We start from the raw sequence: 25,313 nt of genomic DNA on the forward strand, positions 1-25,313 counted from the left end.
GTTACACTTACAGCAGTAAGACAGCTTGCTTTTAAGTGAAGCACTGCATTCCCAAATGGTGCAGGCTAGATTTTTTTTTTTCAGTTTGGATTTGTACTGAGTAAAGTAGAAGAAAGGAAGTTTTTATCTTCAAATTTGAAGTGAATTTTCTTAACGTTTATACATGGAAAAGAAAACCCAAAACCTCATCTGTATAAAGATTGTAAGACCAATAATGCTATAGGGAAGCTATATTTTATATAAGGCCCAAGCAGCCCTATATGAACAAGTTAAGTATTAATAATGTGGATGGGGGTTACCCTTACATTCCCCTTTCAAATGGGTTGGCATAGTTATTCACGCTTCACCCTTTAAAATGTTACAAAGATTATACTTAAGCAACCAAATATTGATCTGTTTACCTATTGATTTGTGACATTGGCATGATAATGGACTGTAACATCACCTCTGGCCCTCAGTATGTAAAAAATTTAATGGAAAGCTCTAGAAACTCAGTGCCAGTTCAGCTTGTGCTGGCATCCAAAGCCAAACACTACTGGGAGTGGAAGGCGTTTTGCTCCTACACATAACAGTTTACAAATTGGTGCCAGCTGCAACAAGTTTATTAAACTGCATGTTTATATGTTTATACACTGTCTCCAAACGTGGCTGTGGAGGCAGGGAGAGAGGTGTGGTAGTGCACACAACATCTCAGAGCGACTGGGCTACACTGGTTTAGGAAATCTAGGCAAAGGGCCAGGGTTGTTTCCTGGAATTGCAGCACGCTTGGGCCAGAGGATCCATTCATTGGGAGCAATGGTACCTGATTTGATTTAGTACGGAAAAAACTGTGGAGGGTTTTAATCTGATGGGCAGAGGAGCATCCACCAGGTTGCTAATCCAATCTGTGTGCCTAATACTTAACCTGGCCCAGCCTGTGTGCAGTATCGGAGATGGCAGCTGACTTTTAGGACAGAGCTGCCTGAAAGGTTTCTGGCTAACAAACCTCAACCACTCAGTGGTCACCCCCAGATGGCACGTCAATGACAGTGCACTGCAAACAGGTTTAGCAGCAGTTTACTCCTGGTCCGAATCAGCCCAGGCTTTTGGTCCTGTTCAGGGGTGCAGACAAACTTTTCTCCAGAAATCACTGGGTACAGCATGAGTCCTTCCCTTCCGCTTAGGTAACAGGTAGTAAAGCACTTTCCTGCTGCTCCTAAACTGTTCTCACAGGTATCTTCTTTGTCCTCAATAAAAGGGCAAATAAAGGATGTTTGCAACACAAAGCAGCTCCCTGCCCTGCCTTGGTACACAGCTCTCCCCGACCCGAGGGTAGGATATGAACCTACTCGCTGGTTGTAGCTTGCCCAGTGACAAATGCAGCAGAAAACTAGTTTCTTAGATGTGTTTGCTTCTGGTGTGTCTTCAGCATGGCAGAGACGAGAGGCAGAACTATGGAAGATCCTTTTTTAAGAATCAACAAAATATTTCAGTAAAAAGGACAGGGAATCTGTCTGCAATGACACAACTGCGATAGCAAGAGTACTCCCGCATGAAAGGGTGCAGCGACATGAATAGCAAATAAAAACAACTTCTAACGGCACACCTAAGACTCACAGTTCAGATACAAATGCTGTCACTCGAAAGACAACTGCAGCTAAGAAGTGGTCACCGTTTTATCTGACAGCAAATTAGGAGAGTATGTACTATTTATATGTGCCTCTGCACCCTGAGTGAAGACAGTCAATCCCATCAGAGCCTATGCCCCATCGCTGGCGAGAAGAGCATGGCACAGATCTAAGACTCCAGGATGCACACACAGGTCTGCTTCTGCAGTGTCCGACTCCTTGGCGCCAGCCGTGAAATCCAAACCCACCAAGAGGTCGGAGTTTCCCAGGAAAAGAAACCTGGTGAGCAGGAAGCATGGAGCCAGCCCATAGGAAAAGCTGAGCACTGAGGGAGAAGGGAAAGGATCCAAAATCTCACCTCTAACCAGCCGGAGAGTGTTTCTGCTGCAGGAAAGCAGGCTCCATCACTTCAGGATGGGAATGTGGAGACTGCAGGGCCTGGGGAGGGCTGCGGCAGGGGACGAGTCTGCTCTTTATTCAAAACCAGCAGCAACAGCCGCGTTTTACAAGCCAAGCAGTTGAAATTCATCCAAAATGTCTCCTGAATGGATGCAGTGAGATCAAGTTCTGTAACCACCAGAAAAAGAAACACTGACAGTAACTGGCAGTTTTGTGTTGTCTGGCCTGACAGCTTCCATGTTGCTTCACGTGGCTCAGCAGCACCTTTCTACAGCAACTTCATCTTCCTGACCTTCTAACAGCAGCGCAGACACAAGAAATGGATCTCAGTAACTAATCTGTGAATAATAACTACATAAATGGCCTGCATTTATACTAAAACATTTATGCTGGAACATAAGTAGGTGAAACCTCAAACTGTGAGATTGACATTTCAAGTCTTGTTTTCCAAGGCAGTCGTTTCAGAGTCGCTCCCAGGCTCCAAACACTTTTCTTGCAGAGCAGACAGCATATAAATCAACACATAAAAGTCTCCTTCCTACTCAGGCAAAGTGCAATGAAGAAATAATTACAAAGCTGCTACTAAAAAGTTGGGGCACTTCATAATACTGCTCAAAGTTACGAGCTACTACTTGTACCTAGTAACTTTTCCTTCAAGGAGAATTATCAGCCCTGCATGCCAGAGGGAGGTGGTTATCCTAAAAGGCAGTTAAGAGTCCCTGGCAAAAACCATTTAAATGAGAGAATGCAAATGAAAGAAAACAAGAGGATGCAAACCACCCCAAGGAACTAGAAGGTTTGAACCTCCTGAGATGGCATGTGCCCAGAGTGCCTTTTGAAGAATCACTTGGAATTGACCGTATATTGATGAAGTACCATTATCCACACATGCAAGTTACAATTTCATCAGATACAGAGGTAACCGCCTGAACGCTACTTACCATTTGGGACGCACTGACGTGCTTCATCTCTTCTTCTCTTCAAAGATACCATATCTGAGCCTTAATTTTCATTTTAAGGCGCTGCTGCACCAACCTAGCAATTATGTTGTATATTAAAAGCACATGCTTGTGAGAGGCAAGAACTGCCTCAATAAAACAATGACAGCAAACTGAGCCCAGGCCCAGTCTGGTAGAGTTTTGTTGTTACTGGCAGGGCTGGAAGTTCAAGACGTAATGTGAAGTACTTCAGGCTTTTGAAGGATTTTGGGAACAGACCAGGGTGCCAGTTACCACCTTTTTAGATGCCAGATTTTCACGACCTAATGTTAGGCACATACGGACAGAGTTAGACAAATGTGCCCCCTAGCTCAGAGATCTCTTGGGCCTTCCTCCCAGCCCAGCCCTCCTCTTCCCCCTCTCCCCATGCAGCCCAGCTTCTCCCATGCTCTGCCTCTTTGCTGAGCTGATGGAGCCCAGCAGAGCAAACTCCTACTGTCTCATTTAATGGTATCTCAAACACATCAGCAACCCTCTGCCTCATGCCTTCCAGGCCCGAGTCTCCCATTATCTGTTCTTTTTCTCTACACAACAGCAGCATGGCCAACTGGTGGCTTTAACACATGACTGGGGGGTGTGTGGGCAAGGAAAGCGGGGGAGAAGGGGGCAGAGGGGGCTGGGACCCCAGCACCGAGCCCCATGGCCCTGGGCACCCATGCTGTCGGCAGCCGAGGCTCCCCCCAGACCCAGGCTGGGGGCTGACACTTGCCAGAGACTGCAAGGGGTGCAGCCACCACCCCTCGGTTTGGGGGAAGCCAGGATTTGGACCCTGCCGTGTCACTTGTCCTCAGGCCAGGGAACACACCTGGCCTTGGTTTGGGATTTTGTAGTGGTATTTCCCAAGCCAGGCCTGCGTAAGGCCACAGCAGGGGTCTGCAGGTGCAAGAGAGAAATTCTCTTAAGACCTGACACCATTCGTTCACACTGGGATCCAGCTGCGTGCCCAGCCATCCCACCTGCCCCGCAGCACGCCGTGAGGATTCCCTCTCTTTGGAGGAAGCACTGGAGATGCAGTATCCTAAAGACTCATTTGTGGAGCAAGAGGATCCAATTTAAGCTCATATTCCTGCTACTTTCAACTAACCTATGAAATTCTAAAAAAAAAAAAAAAAAAAAAAAAAGGATCTCCACTCAGCGTCAGATCAATGGAAAACACACCACAAGGAAGATTTCACAACTGCTAACAGGAGGAGGAACACAACTGCCAACACAATGCCAGCGGTCAGTGCTCCACCCCTGCCCTGGGAACCTGGAAACGCTTGTGTCAGGACTGGAAGCCACAGAATGAAAGCCCTGGCCTTCAGCTCACTGGAAAATGTTATAAAAACACACCAGGAACCAGCTAACGGTATAAAGAAAAAAACCGCAAACAATTCTGAGTCATGTTTAAGATAAATTCATACAGCAAATTCAAGTCTGCCTTAAAGAGAAAGTAACTCCTGAGAATCTTACTAACAGAAAGAAAAGAGCACAATGAGTGCATTCTTCACTGCTTGTTTAGGTTTTCCCATTTGTTTCCACTAATGGAAGGATCACAAATAATTTAAAACAACAGCAGTTACTCTGTTACTCGGTAGACAAAGCTCAGAACACAAGGAATGAACCTGGAGCACACAGCTTTTGGCAGTTTATGTGAAGTCTCTTACAGAGCTCTAGAAACAATCCTGCCCACCTTTCAGTTCACTGGCTCCTCTGCTCCCCTGCTTCTAGAAACACGTGTTACTTGTTTCCCCAGGAACACCCCACAGTCAACCACCACGGAAATTTAGCAACTTGCCCTAAGACTGGGGCGTTCTGAGCAGTGGGCCGTGCACACAGCTCGTGTCCTTACTGGAAGCCTTCTGAGCACGGCACGTGCTCACTCGTATCCTATTTTTTTAACAAACTGTAACAAAGCAATAGCAAACTGTCGCTCATTTTGAACAGCAGCAACACAACCACTGTATAGACAGGGCAAGTAATTCCAAAATTTCAGTTCAGAGGCCACAGCTAGCAAGCTGCACGGCACAAAGGCATGGAAGGGGGCTGAGTAACAGTAAGAGCTCAGCAACTGCCGGAAAAGGCGGGGTGGGGAAAACCTAAGAAAACTAAGGAAAAAACCCCACGAGATAAGCAAGAAGTAACTTGGAAAATAATTTTTACAAAAGATTAATGCTCAACATCATAATGCTTATCATTATACACACACACACACAGACAAATAACTCACTCTCTTCTCTGTATTTTCTCCTCTGCCCTTTTCTAAAGGAGGGCAGAAATTTGAAGTTTGTACACTCAGACCTTTGAAAAAACAGACACACACTTCAGTGTTTCCAATGTGTTTGATAGGACAACCACTTTATTACAAAGAACAAACAATGCTTTGAAATAAGACTGATCAACTTGAATTGTACAAAATGTCAGTTTCCTTGTAGAGGTCATTAAGTAACAGGCTGTAAGACTAAGTTCACATCAAATTCGCTAACCTGAAATATCAGATAACAACAGTAATACTTATTACATCTTCAGAGTTTATGGCATGATCATGTGCTCTACTCCAAACTACATTCAAAAGATATTGCTATAATTACTTTGAAAACACAAAGTGTAGGTTATTTTTCACTTCATTTCCACTTTCACAAGAACATTCTTAAGGTGAAGCTGCAGCAGTGTCTGCCATAACCGGCACAACTGTCCTATACTTACACAGTCACAACTTCCCTAAGGAGTTTAGTAAACCTAGACATTCCTACAATATGGATACTGCCATCTGATAGATTTCAGCTTCTGTTACATGTCCTTTAGCAACGTATGAAATAAATGGGTAACACAGATCCTCAAAGAGCCGATGTCAACGGTCTTCTAAACGAATTTCAAACAAAACAATCAGTATTTGTCTGATATCTAGTTGATAGGCAAACAGGTGGGATTTAGACATTATAAATACAGACCACAAAGTGTATTTTACAGTGTGTACCACAATTTCATTTTAAAGTAAAACCGTGACGAACTGAAGATTTGCATATGAGCACTATTCAACATCACCCAACTTGGACAAAGAAGAGAAAGTGACATCTTATGTCAAGTCAGCTGAAGAAAGCACACTTACAAGGAAATTATACTTTCATTGAAAACACCACAGTTTTACCCTTTGGTGGTTGTGACATACCCACTGAAAAAGAAATTGTGCAAAGCGTGTGAAACCAAGTGCAAAAAAACTCCACCCAGACATACCCAACAGATTTAATTCTTAAATAACAACTCTACAATCACAGCTATCAACCAACAAAATCAAGCCACAACTGTTTTCTCTAAAGGCTTCTTTCACAGTACTAATAAGAAAACCCAAGTTCTATTCTTCTAGTTAACAGTTCGTGTGTATGGTGGTTTAGTTATCAGACAGTATTGGTAGTGAGTTCATACCTGATGAAATGGACCATTAAAACACAAATATTTTAAAGCCAGTTAACTTCAGGAAAGTCCTATACATTCATACTAAAAACACTGTTTAAAGTGAATCTGGGATCTCTGTCATTGTCATAAACACAAGATTTTTCTCTGGAGTAAAGCCACGTGTGTTACTCCTGTGCCACAATTAACACTATTATAGCAATGTATGGTCCCCAGCATTTTGTAGCTGCTATTATAGCATGTGACGTGTTGTGATAATTAAGGCTGCATCAGCACTTCGGTTATGACCCTGATTTTCAGGGTAGCTAAAAATTGGCTATTAAATCTGCTCTGGGATACTTGAGCTGTTACACCTCTACTACTTCAGTGATACTTCTCCCACCAAACCAGGCACATCATTTATTTTAGTTTATATATTTACAAACGCTCTTAAGACAAATTTAACTGGCAGAGGCAAGAAATTCGGGGCAAAATTAAAGTGCAAAGTATAAACTTAATTGCACAGTAAATAAATCAGATTTGATTTTAAAATAAATCTTATTTAGGTGCCTCAATCTATTCACCTAGTGACCTTGTCCAGCTCAGCCATTTTCCTCTACACTTTGGTAAACACAGGTTTATATATAGATACATAAATAGCATTTAAAATGTTTACCTTTATTTCACTACTGTGAACACATTTTTTCTTTTAGCATAGGAATGGATCAACCTATTCCTAGAAGTAATGCTTGTTGAATTTATCAGCTAGCTAGTTAATGTAAAATGATGCATAGTAAAAGGGAGATACTGAACTTGATTGGTAGAATATACCGGTAAAGCAAACAAGCACTTAAGAAGATTAACTGGAATAAATATGTTGAAAGTTGCCATATAATATGTGCAAAATTGCTTACCATGTATTCTAAACTTTGGTTAAAATTTTCAGATTGAAGTTTTACAAAAACATCATGGAAGCAACACAAGTGATTACAAACACAGGAATGAGGTAAGTTATTATTAGTGCAAAAAGCAAGCATATGCTAAAAGCAAAGCATATGGATTTAAAAAAAAGAGAATGAATCTCATGGAAGTTTTAATACAAGACCAGAAAGGTCTCTTGTAAACATTGGTATTTACAAGTTTAAGATTTGTACAACTACAAAAGGATAATTCTAAATATTAGTAGTGCATTTACAACGAATTTATGTTTTTTGTGATAAGAGAAATTACTAAGTTTATCTTTTTCCTTTTAAATCTTCAGGGGGTATCTTTTCAAGATTAAGATATTTGTTACAAATAGTAGAAAAATTATTTCTTTACAAAAAAAGTATATATTAAAATATTTATACATTTTAAGTTACTATATAATAACTGGAAATTTTTGCCTTGTCCTCAGGCACCACAATGAAGAACGTGATATAAGGAACTGAAACCAAACAGAATTTGCTCATATACCAAATCGTATGAGTTATCTATGCAAGATCCGTAGCAATCACGGGGACTCTACCTCAAATACTACTGCATGTGCCATTTATTTATTTATTTATAATTTGGAACTATTTTTTACATTTTAACTATCGCTACCAAAAAGAGCAACGGGATAGAGTATGGTCCTCCACCCCACCATCTTCAATATAGTTTCTGTATGTACTCACACCTGAGCAAGTCTGCGCAACGCTGATGTTCCAATGTAAAAAAGGTCATATATTTTTAAGATAGAAACAATGCAAAAATAAAATATTTGTAGCATTTACAAATAGTACAAGTTACATTAAACACTACATTCGAAACTTGAGATTTATTATGCTGTTTCTACTTTGAGCTTGATGTTTTCATATCTGCAAAAAGAAGGAGACATTATTAAACGTTTCAGAATTTCACAGGGTGTACATGGTCAAATACTTCCAAACTACTGTTTCAGAGTTCTGGGATACAAATCATGGTCAAAACGCTTGCCAACTGAAGGGTTAAAACAGCATCAGAATACTAAATATTACAGAAGACAACTTCTTCACTGTTGTTCTCCATCTTAGAAAAACATACGTTAAGAAACAAGCAGTGGTGCATTCAACAGTCTGCTTTCAGCCAACACCCTGTGGATCACAGCCCACAAACCGAGAGCTCACCTACACTGATGCAACAGCTCATTGCTCCCCCAGCAGGTGGCCAGCCTCCCCTCACTGCCCTTTGTAACCTTCCTCCATGCTCACAGGACCTCTTGCTGAGAAAAGCCAGCTCCCAACTAGCAGAAAGCTAAGCCAGAAAGGGGAAGGTGTGGGAGAAGCCAACAAAACTTCTTGTTTTGAATCCCTGGATTAGCTTACTTCAAAGGTGAGGCAGAACTGATCAGGCTAAAAACTAAGCTTTATTTTCAGTGGATCCATTCCCACCCCCAACTCATCATGAACCTGTACAAATTCAAGCACAGGAACAAGATGACAAAACCTCTTCTGGCTGTAATGCATTGCAAAAATGCACCTGAAGAAAAATTTTTCTAATAAGGACGGGGAAAAGATTGAAAATAAACCTGATTACACCCCTGCGCATAACTGGATTACTTCTTATTAGAATGAAAAAATTTGAGCAGAAGTGAAACCCAGGGAAATCAAAAGCTTACTAGGCTTTTGTTATTTGAGGGACTGGGTAAGACTCAATAACCAGCACTTCAGTACTTGCTTGTCTTCGCTTGTGAACAAGTAAGATTTTTTTTAAAAATGTTATGCCAAATTCAACAAGTAAGTTTTCTTAAAACTTCTATAAGGAACAAAAAAACATTTCAAGAACTTCACGCGCACTGCTGAGAAAACTGTTGGTTCTAGAGACACAATATGCCCTTCTCTCTGCAACAGCTAAAGCCCATTTAAATGCCATGTCTGACACTGATTTTACCTTGAAGCCATCGAACTTGTGTGGCTGGTCCATATCCTCTCTCATTCTTTGCAGAAATTCTGAACACTATAGCAGGTCGGGAAGTGTAATCGACATGAGCATTTGAAAGCTGGGCAGCAGTCACTATACACGATGTTTTAAGACCACAGTATATTCTCATAAATACAAGCTGACTTGGATTTTCCTGTAACTGTGTGGAACGGATTGCTAAGTAGGCAGAATATTCTAAAATATTTCCAGAGGGTGAGGCAGGAGGCTCCCAAGAAAGATGAATACAGTCCACACTCTGAAGAAAAAGGAAGAAAATGTGACAATATGTAGGTAACCATTAGATAGTCAAATATATATAAGTATCAAAAAAACTCAACAAAAGAGCAAAAAAACCCTCTAAAGATCATCTGAAAATTCTAACCTAACATTATCACTCCTTGGAGGTAAGGATGTGTCTTTTGACTTTCTTTTTAAAAAGCACTGTAAACCCCTATAGATTTAAGGATGCAGAAAGAAAATAATGGGGAAACTATCAGATGATTGAGTAAAGTATGTATCTGGTAACATGATCATTAAGCCTTAAAATAATTCTTTATAGCAAATTTCTTAAAGAATATTACATTTAACAGAATTAACCGAGTAAGCATTTGACACTATCGTATACAACGATTTTAACTTGAAAAAAACACCAACAACAAACCAAATAAACACCAGAGTTCTAGTCACAACCTTAATCTCAGAATTTGATACACCAGAACAAGAATTACCTCTGTTTCTCACCTTGGTGATTTTGACTGTTGAAGGAGCTCCAGGAAAACCTGGAATGCAGGTCTTGAATTCACTGATTTTACTGAAAGGCCCAACACCACAGCCATTAATTGCTGCAACTCTGAATCTGTACACTGTGCCTGGAAAAAGGTCCTGTTTCTTAAGTAATCTGTAGTCTGGCACATCTGCACCTTCCATCTGAAAATAAAGCAACACTTGTGTTAATTTTTTAAAATCTTCTGAACACAATTAGCCTAAAAGTGGGTTGTGATAAACCAAAATTGGTAAGTTTAATTGAAACTGAAAATCTAATACTTTCGTACTTAAATCAGAATTTACATAAAGGTTCTGAGGCACTAGCTCACCTCATAACAGTTGATCAAAGATGCAATATCAGACTACATCTCTAACCAACCACCCCCCTCATTTTTCAGTCATTTAAATTGAACTGCACCTCTTGGTTAGTTTTACTCAGGAAAGTAAAAGCTAAGTAGCATTTCCAACTGCATAGTTTAATATTTAATTAGCATACTCTGTGTCCTAAAAATATTTTACTTTCAAAAACAGTTGTTCCTATAGTTAGGAGTTGCAATTTGATGCATAGGTAATCAAAGTCATTTTAAAGAAAAGCCCTGTAAGTTAGTAACAAATAGGTTTCTGAAACATTCTGTGCTACTGTACTTGCATGTTTAAAATACGCATTAATGCATGACTGAAACTTCCAATGGAATTATTTTCTTTCTGAATAATGTATAAGAAGTCAAAATCCATGTAAATAGTGCAGAATGTATTACACACTAAAACTAAGATGTGTAATATTTATAGTGAAGTGCTTCCAAAGAAAATGTTCTGTTCTTTTGTTTCTGTCTCAACAAAGCATATACCCATCTTTTTTGTTTCTAGTTTGCCAGACATCATTAATTCACACTTTTACCACCAAACGTGCAACATTTTTGGAAGTTTTACACCTACAGCATTTTCATATATAAACTTCCATGTGCAACAAAATTAAGTTAGAGAAATCTATTACAAAACCCACTACAGTTCCATATCTAGTCTTTTTAAACATCCCAGCCTGCATCTTATTAGTATCTTTAACAATTTGTAAGCAAAAATTCTGAAAACAGAGAAGAGACTTTGATTGAAACATTTCAATGCTGTACTGAAATAACATATTACGAAGTTGTGGATTTTTTAGTTTTTAAGAATTGTTACTGGTTTGAAAGTTCACTAAGTTTAAGGTTCTTTCCTAAGCCTAGAAATACTGAAAGAATTAGCAATAGCAGAATAAGATGTTCCATATTATCATACAAAAACAACAGAAGAAAATTAATCTTGTTTAGGAAATAGTAAAAAAAGGTGAGAAAAATGTATGAAGAACTACTGGTCACAAAATACAAAATTCCTGTAAGCACCAGCTCCTGCCTCCTGCATTTTGTTGCCATCCATATGAGCAACAGATTGCAAAATACCCATGTGCAGGTTATGCCAAAGAAGAATTAGCAGCTACCTTGTTAGAGGTACTCAGTGTTTCCTCCGGCAGCAAGTAGAACTGGCTCACCACAGCGCTGTTGTTCTTAAAAATTCCAACATCATACCACTGCCTGTCTCTTATTTTCACCGGTGCCATCTGTCTTTGTGGAGTTTTCTAGTATTTGAAGAACACATTATGTAGACTACCCATACTCCAACATAATGTAAAAAAAAATATGTTAAGACTCTAGTATATGTAAGAGACAACCCCCTTTCACACCCGTGTTACTTCTATGTCAAATGAATATCAGCATATTATTAAAACAGTATTCAAAACCAAATGGTTCTTATACACTGACTTAGACACAGTCCATCATTTAAAAAAGAACAAAACAACCATTGGGATGTCACTTCTGACGTTCTAGTTTAAAAAGGCAGGGGAAGAAGTTTAAAGCTGTAGAACTAGGTGTCTGTAGCAGCATGTAGTTGTGAGTTAATTTCACTCAGAGGTCAAGAAGTTCCACAACATGGTCCAGCATCAGTAGCTCTACCTGGGCTTCAGCTACACCTCAGCCCCAAACACACTCTCAAGCTGCTGCTGAACTCGCTTGCAGCTGAGAACAGGGCTTCTGCTGTGGCAGGGGGCGATGGCGGTGGAGGGCACGGGAACTGTTCCCGACTGGCCCAGGAAGACAAACTGCCTTTCTTGCTTGCCTCCAGGCACCAGGGAGGGTGCTGGCATGGTCAGCTCGCCCAGCACTGACAGGCAGTGACCCTGCTAGCATGGAAACGGGGCGGGAGTGGCAGCTGCTCCTGGCAAAAGCACCCAACCCTTTCGTGGCAGCAGCTGCTTCTTCCCATCCTTAGCTCCTCTCTTTTGGTGGCAACAGTGGCACCTTGGTTTTGTGTATTAAGTTGTAAGCAGGTGAAATAGGAAGCATTTACTTTTTCAGGCAGTATTTACAGCTTGCATAGCCAGTCCCCATCTCCTCTAGGGAAAAACATCAAGATGTCAGTTTAGTTACGTTTCAAATCTATAGATCAGCAGCTAACACTAGTCTGATCTAATACATCATTTTAAATTCAGTTGTGCACACAGAAAAACATTTTACATTTGCACATCATGCAGCAGAGAGACCATTCCACTGTGCCAGTCAATAAAAATGACTCAAGAGCTGAAAACACATACTTGGATCTCCTCCCAACTACACAACTGCTACTCAGACTCAAATCAAACCCACACAATGCAATTAGTTTTACAACAGAAATGTTTACCCCGTACTATTCACTTCAAGCCCCAAATATACACTGCTTTTCTTTCAGAGATAAAATCAAAGGAAAGCAGAATTGCCCTTGAAACTAATCAACAGAACAATAAACACAGCAATTTGATTATACTTTTTCAGACTTACAGAGGAGTGTGAATCATTTGTCTGTCCAGTACTGACTCTTGCTGAAGGCATGATATAAGCAGTTTCAGCAGCTAGAAACAAAAGGTTGTATTTAAAAAGATTAAGTGATACAAAAAATGTACATAAAGTCCACAGACTATGAAAGTTGACCTCAACAGCCATTTACAAGTATCTGTTGCAAAAGTACGTCTCAGAGTCCTTTTGCGTGTAGTTCTATTTATAACATGAAAAACTAATTTTGGCTTGCATCATATTTGCAGAACAATTTTAAGAGCCTGACGTTGCAGGCTGCTGCTACACATAATACAAACAGAAGGCAGGGCTCAGAAACTCCCAACAAGTGACAGAATTACAAAATTAATATTAAATATTTGTGAACAAATAATCTAAATACCAGATTGAGGCACACACAGATGACATTGTATGAATAGTCTAAGCATGAAATCTTAACTTGAATGCACTGTTTCTGACATCAACACAGTCTGAATTCTGAACATGAGCAGTTAAATCTTTAAACAATACTAACAAATGGGAAAGAACATCTATTAAATTTAAAATGGAATATTAAAAAAAAGATAAATCAAAGCACATATACACATGAGCAACACAAGGAACTATTAGTATTCTGTACTTGTGTTTCTGGGTTTTGCTTTTAAAATACGATACTGTTTGGTAAAAATTACACGACTCACAGAGCGTCAATAAGAGAATACATTTTTTTTAGTTAACACTCAAAACAATGGCAAGCACAACCTGTTGATATTCATGAAAAACAAAACTCGAAAAACTACCAACATGTTTAGTTTCTGCTTCACTGCTTATTTCAGATATTTCAAGCAGACTGTGAAGAAGTCACCACATTTGACTAGTGGTGAGCTAGCCACAGGAACTGGCCATATTTGTTAACAGAGGTCAGTTGTTTAAAATCAAAATCATCTGAGGTTACTATTTGTAGTCTCTTGCTGACTAAATAGACAATCACTGAATGGAAGCAAATTTGCTACGGGCACCAAAACTCACTGCCACTGCTATTTATAAAATGGGCTTCTGCATAAACAGGAAACAAAGTGGTTTACAAACGTATAAAAAAAAATCTTGATTTTAAAATACATTTACATCATAGCAGAGATCATCCAGGCTGCCCAAGGTCCTCAATGCCCAAAGCCCTATTTCAATCCCAGATACTAGTCAAGATGGGAATCCCACCACACTAGAGGAACTCTGACGGCCTTAGATATATATGGCTCAAAATACAGTATGTGAAACACATTTCAAACCTTCAGATTTTGAATTGAATGTTGTTAGTGAAGTTTCATCTTTAACAACTGCCCCATTTGTACTTGATGATTCAGTTTTAACAGCCTGCTGGGTTACCATAGTTTGTGTGCTGGAGACAGTACTGGATACAGAAGCATCAGGATTTACAGTTTGTTTGTCCAAGTCATGTAATTCCCCTACATGTGCTGAAGTCTGAGGACCTTAAAATAAGAAAATATTAACCAGAATTCAGTATTAATAACACCCAACAAATCTCAACTTGATCTAATGGCTTTAGTTTCATATAAAAGCAGAGTTTAGCTCAGATTTAGGTTAGAATAGATCTGATTGTATTAATTGCTAATGCTTTCTTCAGGTATATACCTTAACACAAGTCTGTCTGCACAGTCATAAACAGACATACATAAACAGTTATATTAAAACGGTAATTTCATTTGTTTTAAGCTTGCTATTCTATATCAGTTTGGTTGCAGAAAGATTAATTTTAAAAAAATCCTAAAATGAAATTAACCACACAAATTAGTATCACAGATTTGTAACATTCAATTTAAGATTAAGCACTGTGAAAGCCTATTTGTCTTAGCACTAAGATCCAAAATTTCCACACAGTACTTAAATTCCACTGTGAATAAAATGAAAATCCAACAGCCTATAAATTACATGAAAGTCAAATACAAACAGATCAGGCGATCAAGCCTGGATTCACCACACTGAACTCAAGGCACTTCAGTGAAATGCCTAAATCAGTGCCTAGTCGTCTTCGATTTCCTCTACAGTCAAGAGATAAACATGCTCCTCTCTACGTTGCCTAAAATTTTAATTGGATAATAGCTTTTTCACTACTACGAGACAGAAGTAGTGTCACAGACAGCCTGGAGTTACCATCACCTTAATGTTGTAAAACGAATGTGGCCCTGTCATTCTGTTCTTTAATGTTAAAAATGGCTATTTATATTTAAAGAGAAACATTTACCATCATAATAATAAATATATTGAGAATTTCACGTCCCTTGCAACACTTCAAACAATTAATTTTTTCCTCATATCTTCCTCGTAAAAATAAGTACAATAGTAACTAGCACAAGTTCTTTTTTTTAAACTATAAAGGCCTTCTCAAATAATTTTAAACTGAAAGACAGAAATAATCTTATGTTTATGAGATGAATTTTAACTCTCACTTTTTCATTAATTTTTATTCTACAGTCATCTTACTTGAAGTACAAACAGGCAAAAGAGAAGGGGCATTTGATTCTTTGAATCCTGAAGCATCTGCATGGTTTTTCATCGTCTCCTGTGTAATCTTGTTTTCAGGTGCTGCAACCTTTTCTTTTCCTTCTACTTTTAATAATGAGTTGGATGAAAGAGAAACTTGGACCTAACCAAAACAACACATTTGTTAATGTTTAACTGCAAAGTCCAGAAATTTCAGTTGCAAACATGGCATGAAAATGCTTGCTCAAAAACAACAAACGGAAATCTTCCAACAAATTCCCCTAGCACTTTTAATTAAAATAAGAAACCAACCTCACAATCCACCTTAGCTTAACCATTATAAAACAAAAACTCAAAGTCTTAAGTTGACTTGGAAGTGTCCCTGACACATACTAAATTTTATCTCAAAGTGAGCTCACATTCTTATGTTATTACATGGAAATTCATTGATGCATACATTTAGTCTGTTGGGGGGTACTTGAGGGATGGGGAAGATCCCAATTACAGAGGCTTTCAACCTTTGCTTTCCTGGCACATACCTAAGATATTTCTACTGTTAGTAAAATTTACAGTACTTCTGCGCATGTTTTCTACAGGAATACATTACGGATCCCATACAGACCTGAGGCCTCACACAATTAAGAAAAGGCCTAAGTTTCTAAAGATGTGATCCTTTAGCCAGAGTTTGTCCCTCTTTCTTCTAAATTGGCAAAACAGTGGAACGCGTACAACTCCACAACCAGAATAGGTAATAATTGGGTTTATTCTGTACTAGGAACCTACAACTAAGTAGACTAGCATAAAAACACTAACAAAGGAATATGCCCACATATTTTTGCCTCTCACATTAATTTCACTAACATTTTGAAAATGAATAGCATTTCTACTGGTATCAGGCTCCCAGTCAGCATTCTGGAAGTCAACAGAGTTGCAGTCTCCTTTTTGCATTACCAGGAAGAGGACTTTAAAGACTGTCTGCCAATCACAAAAGTAAAAAGGATGTAATAAAACAGACATAACTGCTTCAGCAGGTGTCTCTTTGGGTTTTTTTTCCTTTTTTTTCTGAGTCCTAAAAGGTATGAAGGGACTTCTAAAACTGAGAAAGTGTTTTGACAGTTCTTCTGCTTCCCACACTACTTTGCCACTTAAGCATTTTTTCACTATACACTTACATTATTAGGAATGACATTATTTGTTTGGCTGGGATGATCCACCTTCATTTCTGGGTAAGGGATGCTAGGCAGTGATTGTGGACTTTGATGTAGAGAAGAGCCACCTTTCAGGTAAACAAAAGCAAACTTCAATCAGTTACATAAAACTTAATATTATGTTAGTTGGAATCTATTCCAGTAAGCAAGAGGGAGACGTGAAGTTGTTTGAAGGAAGACTTGGTTGTAAGACTGAAATGAAACTTCACGGCCAGTCAGTCAGATAAAATCCCTTCCTCAATGTTTCCTTTCTCAAATTGTGCCCAGCACTGTACAAATATATTCATATTCAGGTAGCTGGCCAAAACTGGCACAGTCAAAGGTGAGTTTTCCATAATTATGATACATGCATCTTTGGAATAACCAAAGAAAGAGGGTCCCCCTAAATGACTTTTTAGGAAACACACTGCTATTACTTACATATGCAGTCCTCTACCTTTGCGCAAACATTAGCATAATGTGATCTGACTACTACCTTGTGAACTCAGCACTGATGTCTCAGGAACCCCAGTACCAGGTATTCCAGCCACTGATGGCACTGGTGAGTCAGCATGTAACTGAAGAAGATATCCTTCAACTGTAGGTACTTCATCCCATTTCACTTGAAAAGAGTTGGTTGTAGCTCTAATCAGCTGTACCTGTGATGGTGCTGGAGGTTTCTCTACAAGAAACCAACAAAACACAGATGGAGTGTTTGAAATTGCCCTCTTTTTATCAGTTTAAGCAGTATCTACATAATGCAAGCAAAAGCAAAAGCTCCTTTTTCACTTAGGTGCAATATATACCAGATTCAACAAGGAACAGTTGTCAAAGGTGACAAGTCAAATCAGAGAATATAAAGTGCCATTCTAGAGTGTTCAAAAACGTTGAAGTTTTGACACTTCATTTTTAATGGCTCTTCTGCTGCCAGTAAGTCTTTGGGTTGTACATACATCATTGTAGGGATTACAGAGATATGAGATCCTCATCATTTCCTAAAAGGCTGCATGCATTTCTTTGGCTCTTAAAGCTTTATGTATTCCTGGAAAGGATTCACAGAATATTGTGCTTCCTTTTTGCCTTCTCCCTGCAGCTAAAGTGAGCTTTCCCTCAAACATCTTCTGCAGAGACTGAAGCCTAGGCATGACTCAATGCCAATGACCTGCTCCTCTCACTTGCCTTGACGCCTGACTAGGCTAAACTCTCAAGCACATCCCTCCCCTGTTAACCATCTTCTGACCTTCCTGAGGAGAGGGAAAAAGAAAAAAAACCACCAAAACAAAAGGGGTGTGTGGGTGGGTGGGTGTGTAGCAGGGGAGAAACCACAACCTCCTAAATGTTTCACAATCTCCAGTAACCATTCTCATGTTTCTGCCTCATCGGGCAGCAACTCTCTCCTAAAAGCACTATTTTAGTTCCCTCCCTCCCGATACCATCTCAGTGTCCTGCCATCAAGCCGGCTAACCAATGAGTGATTAGCGCTCCAGAATTCCCTTCAGCCCCAGGAACAATTTGGTCCTTTCTCAGATCTGACGTTATCTTTTTGCTGTCCAAGAGATGAGGAAGCAGCAAGCAGCAATGATCCCAAGAGAAGGAGGGATTTGGTAAAAAAAGAGTAAGTAGCAGCAGAAAGGTTCACTAAGAAGAGAGGCCAGGAACCCTGAGTTTAGGTAAAACACCCTTTAGCATCTTCAATCTACTGACTATGGCATGCGATACAGAATCTAGCCACAAAGTTATTTCAGGGGCTCTTAACAGGCTTTTCTAATTTTTGCAGTTTAAGTTACAGCTGTAGCCTTCGAACAATCAACAGTGAAGCATCATTTATTTAAATAAGCTTTAAAATTTAAATAATCTTTGAGTTTGCTACAGCTTTAGCTGATTGGATCATCAATGATGCCAGCTTCCCGTATGTTAATAGAATATGGAACATATTACAAGTCTCTTTAGTTATTTCTGACTCACCAGTATCAAGGTACCAAAGATCTTTGCAGCAAACTTGATTGTTCCAAGCTTTTCTGTAACCATCTCTACCACTCCAGATATACAGACGAGTGCCAACCGCTACAGCACAGTGTCCTGCTCTTGGCCCTGGTGACAAGTTACTTTTGTCCTCCTGGCAATCTGAGATCAGACCTATCCATTCTGTGGTATCTAGTAAACGAAACTTGAAAAATTTAGTTTCTAGATGTTTTCCAAAACAAGCAATATAGATATTAATACACTTAACTGCTCAGAGAAAATGAAAATAAATCACCTCTGTTTTTATAGACAATTGCATTTAAATTTGCAATATTACAAGAAGAAGGTCGCTTTCCAATTAGTTTGCAAGATACAATCAATTAATACAGGATGAATCTTCTGACCTCTGGTTGTCTCTCTCTGGTGAATACAAGATCAGAAGTTGAGGATTCAGGGACAGTACTATCACATTTAGAAAAAAACTCATTTCAGAATCTGCCTCGTGTTCTATAAATGAAGGAGTATTTTATTACTTAGTTAGCACAGATTTGCAGCAGCAAACCTGCTGAATATTCAAAGGAAAATAATAATAATAATAATAAAATCACTTCTTAAGAAAGATGTAAGAAACTGGCATCTTCCTTAGTCAGCTAGGATTACAACTGTGTGTCCTAAAACTTTGCTCAGGGTCTTAAAAATATTTATTCTGCTCCGTTAAGAAAGTATTAATTTAAAATACCCACTCCCAGAAAGGCAGAAACACTAACCCAAATTAAGATAAGAAAATGAACCGGTACATTTCCATTCACCATCATGAGCAGAAATTTCACCTCCTGCTGACTGTGGAACCCATCCACCAAAAACATACATTCTGAAATACAGGAAAAGAGAGAAAAGGGAAAAAGAAAAGAAAAGCCAATTAACATCCAGATCTGCTGCATGTGCTCTCTCAAACGAGGACAAAACAGAAAATTTCCAGTACTTTACAGTTCTGGTTTACAGCAGATTTTGTATGTGTCTACTCTCTTTAGATAGAACGTATTGTTGCAGACATCTGCCTTCTGAAATTTTTGAGTAAGTTAACCGATTAAAACCCCAACCAAACAGAAAACAACCCCAAACTCTTCAAACAACTTCCCAGAAACAGAAGTTAATACTGGATCTTTTTAAAAACTACCAAGTGCGAGTACTTTCCAAGTGTCACACATTTGCACAGAATTTCCACAACCCTTTACTGCAGACCTCTCAATAAACCATTCTAAAATTATAAGACTGGTATCTAAGTAAGATACCAAAATTTAAAAACATAACACAGGCTACAGACTAACATTTTAAGTAAAAAATAAAAAGCTAAGCTGTTGAATCATGAGATATAAAGCTTTCACACCTTCTCCTCTTGCCTTTCTCCTCATGCCAGCTTGTAAACTGATATAAAAGGGACTGAAACCCATGTTTAAAAAGTCAATTTTATTAATGCTATCTGCCAAAACAAACCACATTGGTAAGAAGTGAAGTAACAACGAACAGACTACAGAAAAAATGGCCCACAAAAATGTGGAATGGTTTTGCCTAGAACTAGTTCTACACTTTGGGCAGTTTCTTTGTAAAAAAGCTAGTTCATTGTGCCACAGACACAGAGGCACTCAAGTTGGCTTCTGCCAGAGCCAGCTCAGGTCCAGCTGAGACAGCTGCATAATGCACAAAGGTGCCTTAAGAAGCCTGGAAAGCTACTTGTGGGTTGGGCAGACTGTCCTACCATGCAGAAACATTGACAGTTTGATACCCTTATATTAACAATCATACTTTTTAATTCCCACTGAGGTAGGATAATAGAAGCAGGAAAGTATTCTACAGGGCTGATGGTTTATACTGAGCAGTAGTGGATAAGCACCGTCATTCTCCTACTAGGTGTACCTTTCTAGAGTTGAGCTTTTAACAACAGACATACTTGTTTCCTATTACATTGGCTGTATGGAGACTGCGAGGAAGTGGTACTGTCCCCTTAGTTTCTGGTCTTGACCAGGTCATGGTTTCTAAAAGAAAAAGAATAAAAACCCTCAAAAAACTTGTCACTGTATATTTCACTACCTGTATTTTAGGAGGCAACATATGTCTTAATAGTCAACAAAACAAAATTTCACCTTTTAAGATGGCCACTTTAAGAAAGAAGACACAATAACAAGCACTTCCAGCTTCTTTTAAAATCCACAGGAAATACTGACAAAGTAATTGGTTATCACTTTATCAAAAAAATATATTATGGTTTCATTATGGTTATTCAACTTGTTTATCATAGTGACAGTCTTTAAAGCACTCTAAGGAAACAATCTCAAGTGTAACAAAATCAGCGAGGATAATATACGCAAACAATGCTGTATCTGTTTTAATTCCAAAAATTACAAAAGGTTAACACTATGGTGTAAGTCTCAATAATAAATGCACCACATCATGCCATTAATCATTATGTACTATAATTTTTCCTCTTAGCCAGTAAGGCCCCTGCACTGACTTCTACTGGCAAATCAACTCACCTATGTCAAGTTCCCAGAGATCATTAAGCCGACAGCCACACATCCCTCCAAAAATATACATCTTTGGACTTCCCAAATCTTTTCTGCAGTATACGATGGCTGTGTGAGATTCTCGGGGAGATGGCAAGATCCCTTTGGTCACAGGAATACTCCAGCCAACAACGCCAGAACCGTGTTGCAGCTCCAGTTCATAGAAATCATTTAAATATCTAGGGTATTATTGTCAAAGTATGAAAAATTCACTTATAAGCAAGAATACAAGTGAGCTTTAAACCCTGACCACTTCCAAGTATTACAGACTTCTGTCTTGGGAAAGTGTAGAATTTTAAATTCTCAAAACATTTGATGGCATTGTGGACAGTACCGAAATTAAATGGATTTAAAACAAAAAATGAACTATTATAACTTGTTGCCTCTAAGGAAACATGCTTTCGTATCATACTTCATACACTATTACATGAAAAAAACATTCAACACTGGTAAACAACTTGGAACAAACTGCGAAGCTGTGAGAAATACATGATGACGTGGGACATTAGAGACTAATTTCTGCAACTCTAAGGCAACGAAGGTGAAAAGAAGCTGTTACTTTTCTGATGTCTTCAAGCTGGCCAACAATTAGCCATTTGTTGCTGAATCTATTGGTAACATTTTTAGATAAGAGTATTTGATTCTTGGCATTCACACCAGATACCTCATTTACTGAGCTGAAAATTTCCAGTTTATATGGCAGGTGAATGTGGACATAAAACTGCAGCATTATAGCACTGTTTACCAATAATAAAGGCAACTTCAGCTGTTACTTCAAAAAATTTCCAGAATAATTCATAACTGTTTTCCACAGCATTACAGAGGAAACTTCCATTGTGAATTTCCTGATGACTCATGAGACTTTGCTGATTTAATTCTAATAAACACACCACACTTAAAAACATCACCCAAAATACTGGGGAAAATACCTAAGTCAACTCAGGTTTCCCTTCAAAAGTGTCAGAGCTGTCAGCGTTACATATTGTGGGATTAGCAGAAGAAATATTTAAGCTTCTTAGCATATAACATCTCCACTGCACAAATAATCCAAATGTGAGTACTTCGTACAAAGCCAGCTTCCCTACAATATTCCTTTTCAACACTGTCATATCTAGTAATTTATTTTTGAAGACATTGAATTCAAACCAAATCAGCATACCTGGGAACGTTATTATTTGAATCCTCACTTTCATTTGCCAGGCCACCAAATAAATAGCACTTGTTACCATATAAAGAAAAGCTGTGGCCAAGTCGAGGACAAGGTGGTGATCCAGTGGCAGGAGCTTGAGGTTTTACTTTTTTCCAGAGCCATCGACTTGCCTTAAAGACAAGAAAAATATATTCAGAAATATCTTCATTTATATTTGTTCACAGTAAACAGAATTAGATAATATTAACACTTGTATATTTTCTGAATTACTTTTAGGGAATGCTGGGCTCTTCTCAGTATATACATTAAAAGGGACACATAAGAGCTAAACCTCATAAAACATTAAATATTTTACACGTTATTTAGACTAGATGGAAGTCTTTTTTTCAAAGTTATTTAGATTTTCTCCATCTTCAGAACATATTTAAAGAGTTTATTCTTCCTGGAGCACAGCAAAGCTCACCTAAGTTTCCCCTGCAGTTGATAATATAAAATGTGTTCGTTCACAAATGATTAAAGTAGTCTTCAAAACTTAAATACCTTCATGCGTTTCCTACCTGCAATTCATATAAATCATTACTGTATCTTCCATATTCAACCATTCCTCCAAAAACTAGTATTCTGGTACCATCACAAACAAATCCATGTGCTGCACAGCCTGGAGGAATATCTCCCCTTACAGCAGGAAGGAACCACTGATTTGTAACTATAGTATAGAAGGGGGGAGGAAAAAAAGAAAAAAAAAAGGAAATTTCAAACACCAAGAAGGAAAGTTTCTTTTTCAACACCTGTGCTTTCTACAGAATTATCTTTTACCTGTAGATAACTGTGAATGGGCTGTTTGTTTAATACTAAATTTTAATTGAATTAAACCCATTTTTTTTTAATAAAAAGAAAAGCTAACACCTCTATCAAACCAACATTACCCAATATATCAGCGAGCACATGAGGTCACTGTAACTAAGTCAGTTACCAGCAATTTAACAGACTTGCCAAAAAAAGAGGCTAATGAGGAACATAAGTGCAGTTCCACACAAAAGCGGTAACGCTACCTCAGAGGGAGCTAGCCCTAGAAATAGAAATTATTAGAGCTACAGCAGCATGGCAGCGTGCCTGGACTTAACAGCCCTATTGAAAAACTAATTACACTGTTCTGGACACGTTAGTATCTACAGAACACTGTGCTGATACATGGAAGAGGACAGGCACAGAGGCAAAAAAGCAAATGAGAACACCTGATCCAGCAGCAGCATACTGGCGTTTAAACTGCTTGGAACCAAAGAATTACAGGAGATGTTGCCTCCTTTTTCCTCAGCTTTTTTCATGAGCATGAAGAGGAAAAGTGTAAAATTAGAAGCTTCTAGTGAAGTGCTGCAGGGGATTAAGATGCCCTTGCTGTGTGCCAGCTCCTCAGAAGTCATCACACTCATAGCAAGAGCAATGGATGATATCCCGAACTCAGGCAGTCCAGGTCACAGCCCTGTGTCTCGGCTTCTGTCCAAACAGAAAGGTTAAGAGATTTTTTTTTTCCTCCCAAGAAAATCTCAAAAATAAGATCTTTAAGCTACCATGGAAAATCTGCTTGCAAGAACTCTTAACACTAAGCATTTCCATCTTAATAAGCTATCTCCAAAACACATTTGTGCTCCCAGATTTTATCACTAAATCACTCAATAAAAATACCATCACCTTTTTTTGTGTTTTTTTCTTGTGGGTTTTTTTTCTTTTTTTTTTTTTTTTTTTGGGGGGGGGGGAAGCAGGGCACAATAATAATAATTTTGGAACGATTCTTGAAAGTTGGCAACTTAAAGGTCTAGTATGCTCTCTCACTTTGGTGTGTTTGGCACTGTTACACAAGCAACCAACATCAGCTGAGCAAGAAGCACCCATCAGTCACCCAGCTCTCCTGCCACTGCCCAGGCTCTGAAATTACACAAAAAGATTTCGAGCCTCACACAGCATCCTGCCCAGTAACTATTCAGGCATCTCATCTCTCATCACGAATAAACTCGGTCCTGGGCAGCTTCCTGTTTGGAAAGGCTCCCAGTGCCAACATGGTCACTTTTCTGACCAAGGTTTCTGTTCCAGCCTGTTCAGCCGGCTCTCGGAGCCGCCACCACAGGGAAGGGGGATCCTGACAGCGGCGGGGGCTAATCCAGCCGGGCCCTGCCTGGGGACACCTGGCACCCCGGCTCGGGGGGCTGGCAAAGCAGGGCAGACGCCAGGCGCATGAGGGAATTTTCCCGGTTCTTTTTTCCCCAGAAATGCGCATTAACCCCGCACCACCAGCCAGGGCGCAGCAAAGCCCCGGGAGGACCCCTCGGACAGGCGCATTTACCCCTCCCCCCCCAAATTTCGGCTCCAGGCAGCTTTTCAGCGCGGGGACAGCCCGCCCGCCCGCCGCCCCTCAGCGCCAGCGGCTCAGCCGAGCGCCCCGCGGGCAGCCCCCGGGGAGGGCAGCAGGTGCGGAGGACCGGGGAAACGACGCCCCCCGCCCCCCATATGGAAGCCAGCGCCCACCGGCGGCTTCCCGCTGCCACCGGCGGCTACAGACGTGACAGCGCCGCCGCCCCCCGCCCCCGCTCCGCCTCACAGCCCCGGGCGCCCCCGCCCCAGCCCCGCCCCGCGCGCTCCCTGCCCCCCGCCCGCCGCGAGTCGCGCCCGGGGCCCCGCCCCGCGCACCCGTGTTGTAGACGTGCAGCTCGTCGGCGATGCCCTCGTTGCCGCCCCCGAAGATAATGACCAGCTCGCGGATGGCGACCGCGCGGTGCCCGTGGCGGGAGCGCGGCACCGGCCCCGTGAAGGAAGACACCCGCCTCCAGCTCAGTCCAGCGGCGGCCGCCGCCATCTTACCGCCACTCCCACAATGCACCGCGCGGCCGGGGCAGGCCGGCTGGGGAAGGGGAGCGGCGGGTGGCGGCGGGGCGCCGCCGCGGGTCACGTGACGCCGGCGGGGCTGGGCGCGTGCCCGGCAGCGGCCGTTACTCCCGCCACCGAAGGGGCGCTCCGGCCGCCGGTCTCCGCCGCCCGGGGGTGGTGGCGATGGGCAGCTGGGCG

At 40.2% G+C, this 25,313-nt stretch overlaps 1 protein-coding gene across 3 annotated transcripts; it reads right to left on the reverse strand.

Annotated features, from left to right (window-relative positions):
• Positions 1 to 5,313: 5,313 nt before the first annotated feature.
• HCFC2 (host cell factor C2) lies at positions 5,314 to 25,214 on the reverse strand. Of its 3 annotated transcripts, XM_055808852.1 has the most exons (16): positions 24,939 to 25,214; positions 22,814 to 22,962; positions 22,266 to 22,426; positions 21,077 to 21,285; positions 20,494 to 20,578; positions 19,313 to 19,416; positions 18,549 to 18,737; positions 17,080 to 17,265; positions 16,569 to 16,672; positions 15,397 to 15,559; positions 14,184 to 14,384; positions 12,907 to 12,977; positions 11,532 to 11,669; positions 10,034 to 10,219; positions 9,263 to 9,548; positions 5,314 to 8,211 (listed from the first exon to the last, which is right to left on the reverse strand). In XM_055808852.1, the coding sequence occupies exons 1-16, from the start codon at positions 25,102 to 25,104 to the stop codon at positions 8,186 to 8,188; spliced, it is 2,424 nt and encodes an 807-aa protein (XP_055664827.1). In that variant the 5' UTR covers positions 25,105 to 25,214; the 3' UTR covers positions 5,314 to 8,185. The 3 variants fall into 3 exon arrangements, with proteins under 3 accessions (XP_055664827.1, XP_055664828.1, XP_055664826.1); XM_055808853.1 differs by lacking the exon at positions 5,314 to 8,211 and having other exon boundaries at positions 8,839 to 9,548; positions 18,549 to 18,674; XM_055808851.1 differs by lacking the exon at positions 5,314 to 8,211 and having other exon boundaries at positions 8,839 to 9,548.
• Between the last annotated feature and the right edge of the window lie 99 nt (positions 25,215 to 25,313).

The sequence above is a fragment of the Falco peregrinus genome, chromosome 6 (assembly GCF_023634155.1).
Source record: "Falco peregrinus isolate bFalPer1 chromosome 6, bFalPer1.pri, whole genome shotgun sequence".
Taxonomy (NCBI): domain Eukaryota; kingdom Metazoa; phylum Chordata; class Aves; order Falconiformes; family Falconidae; genus Falco; species Falco peregrinus.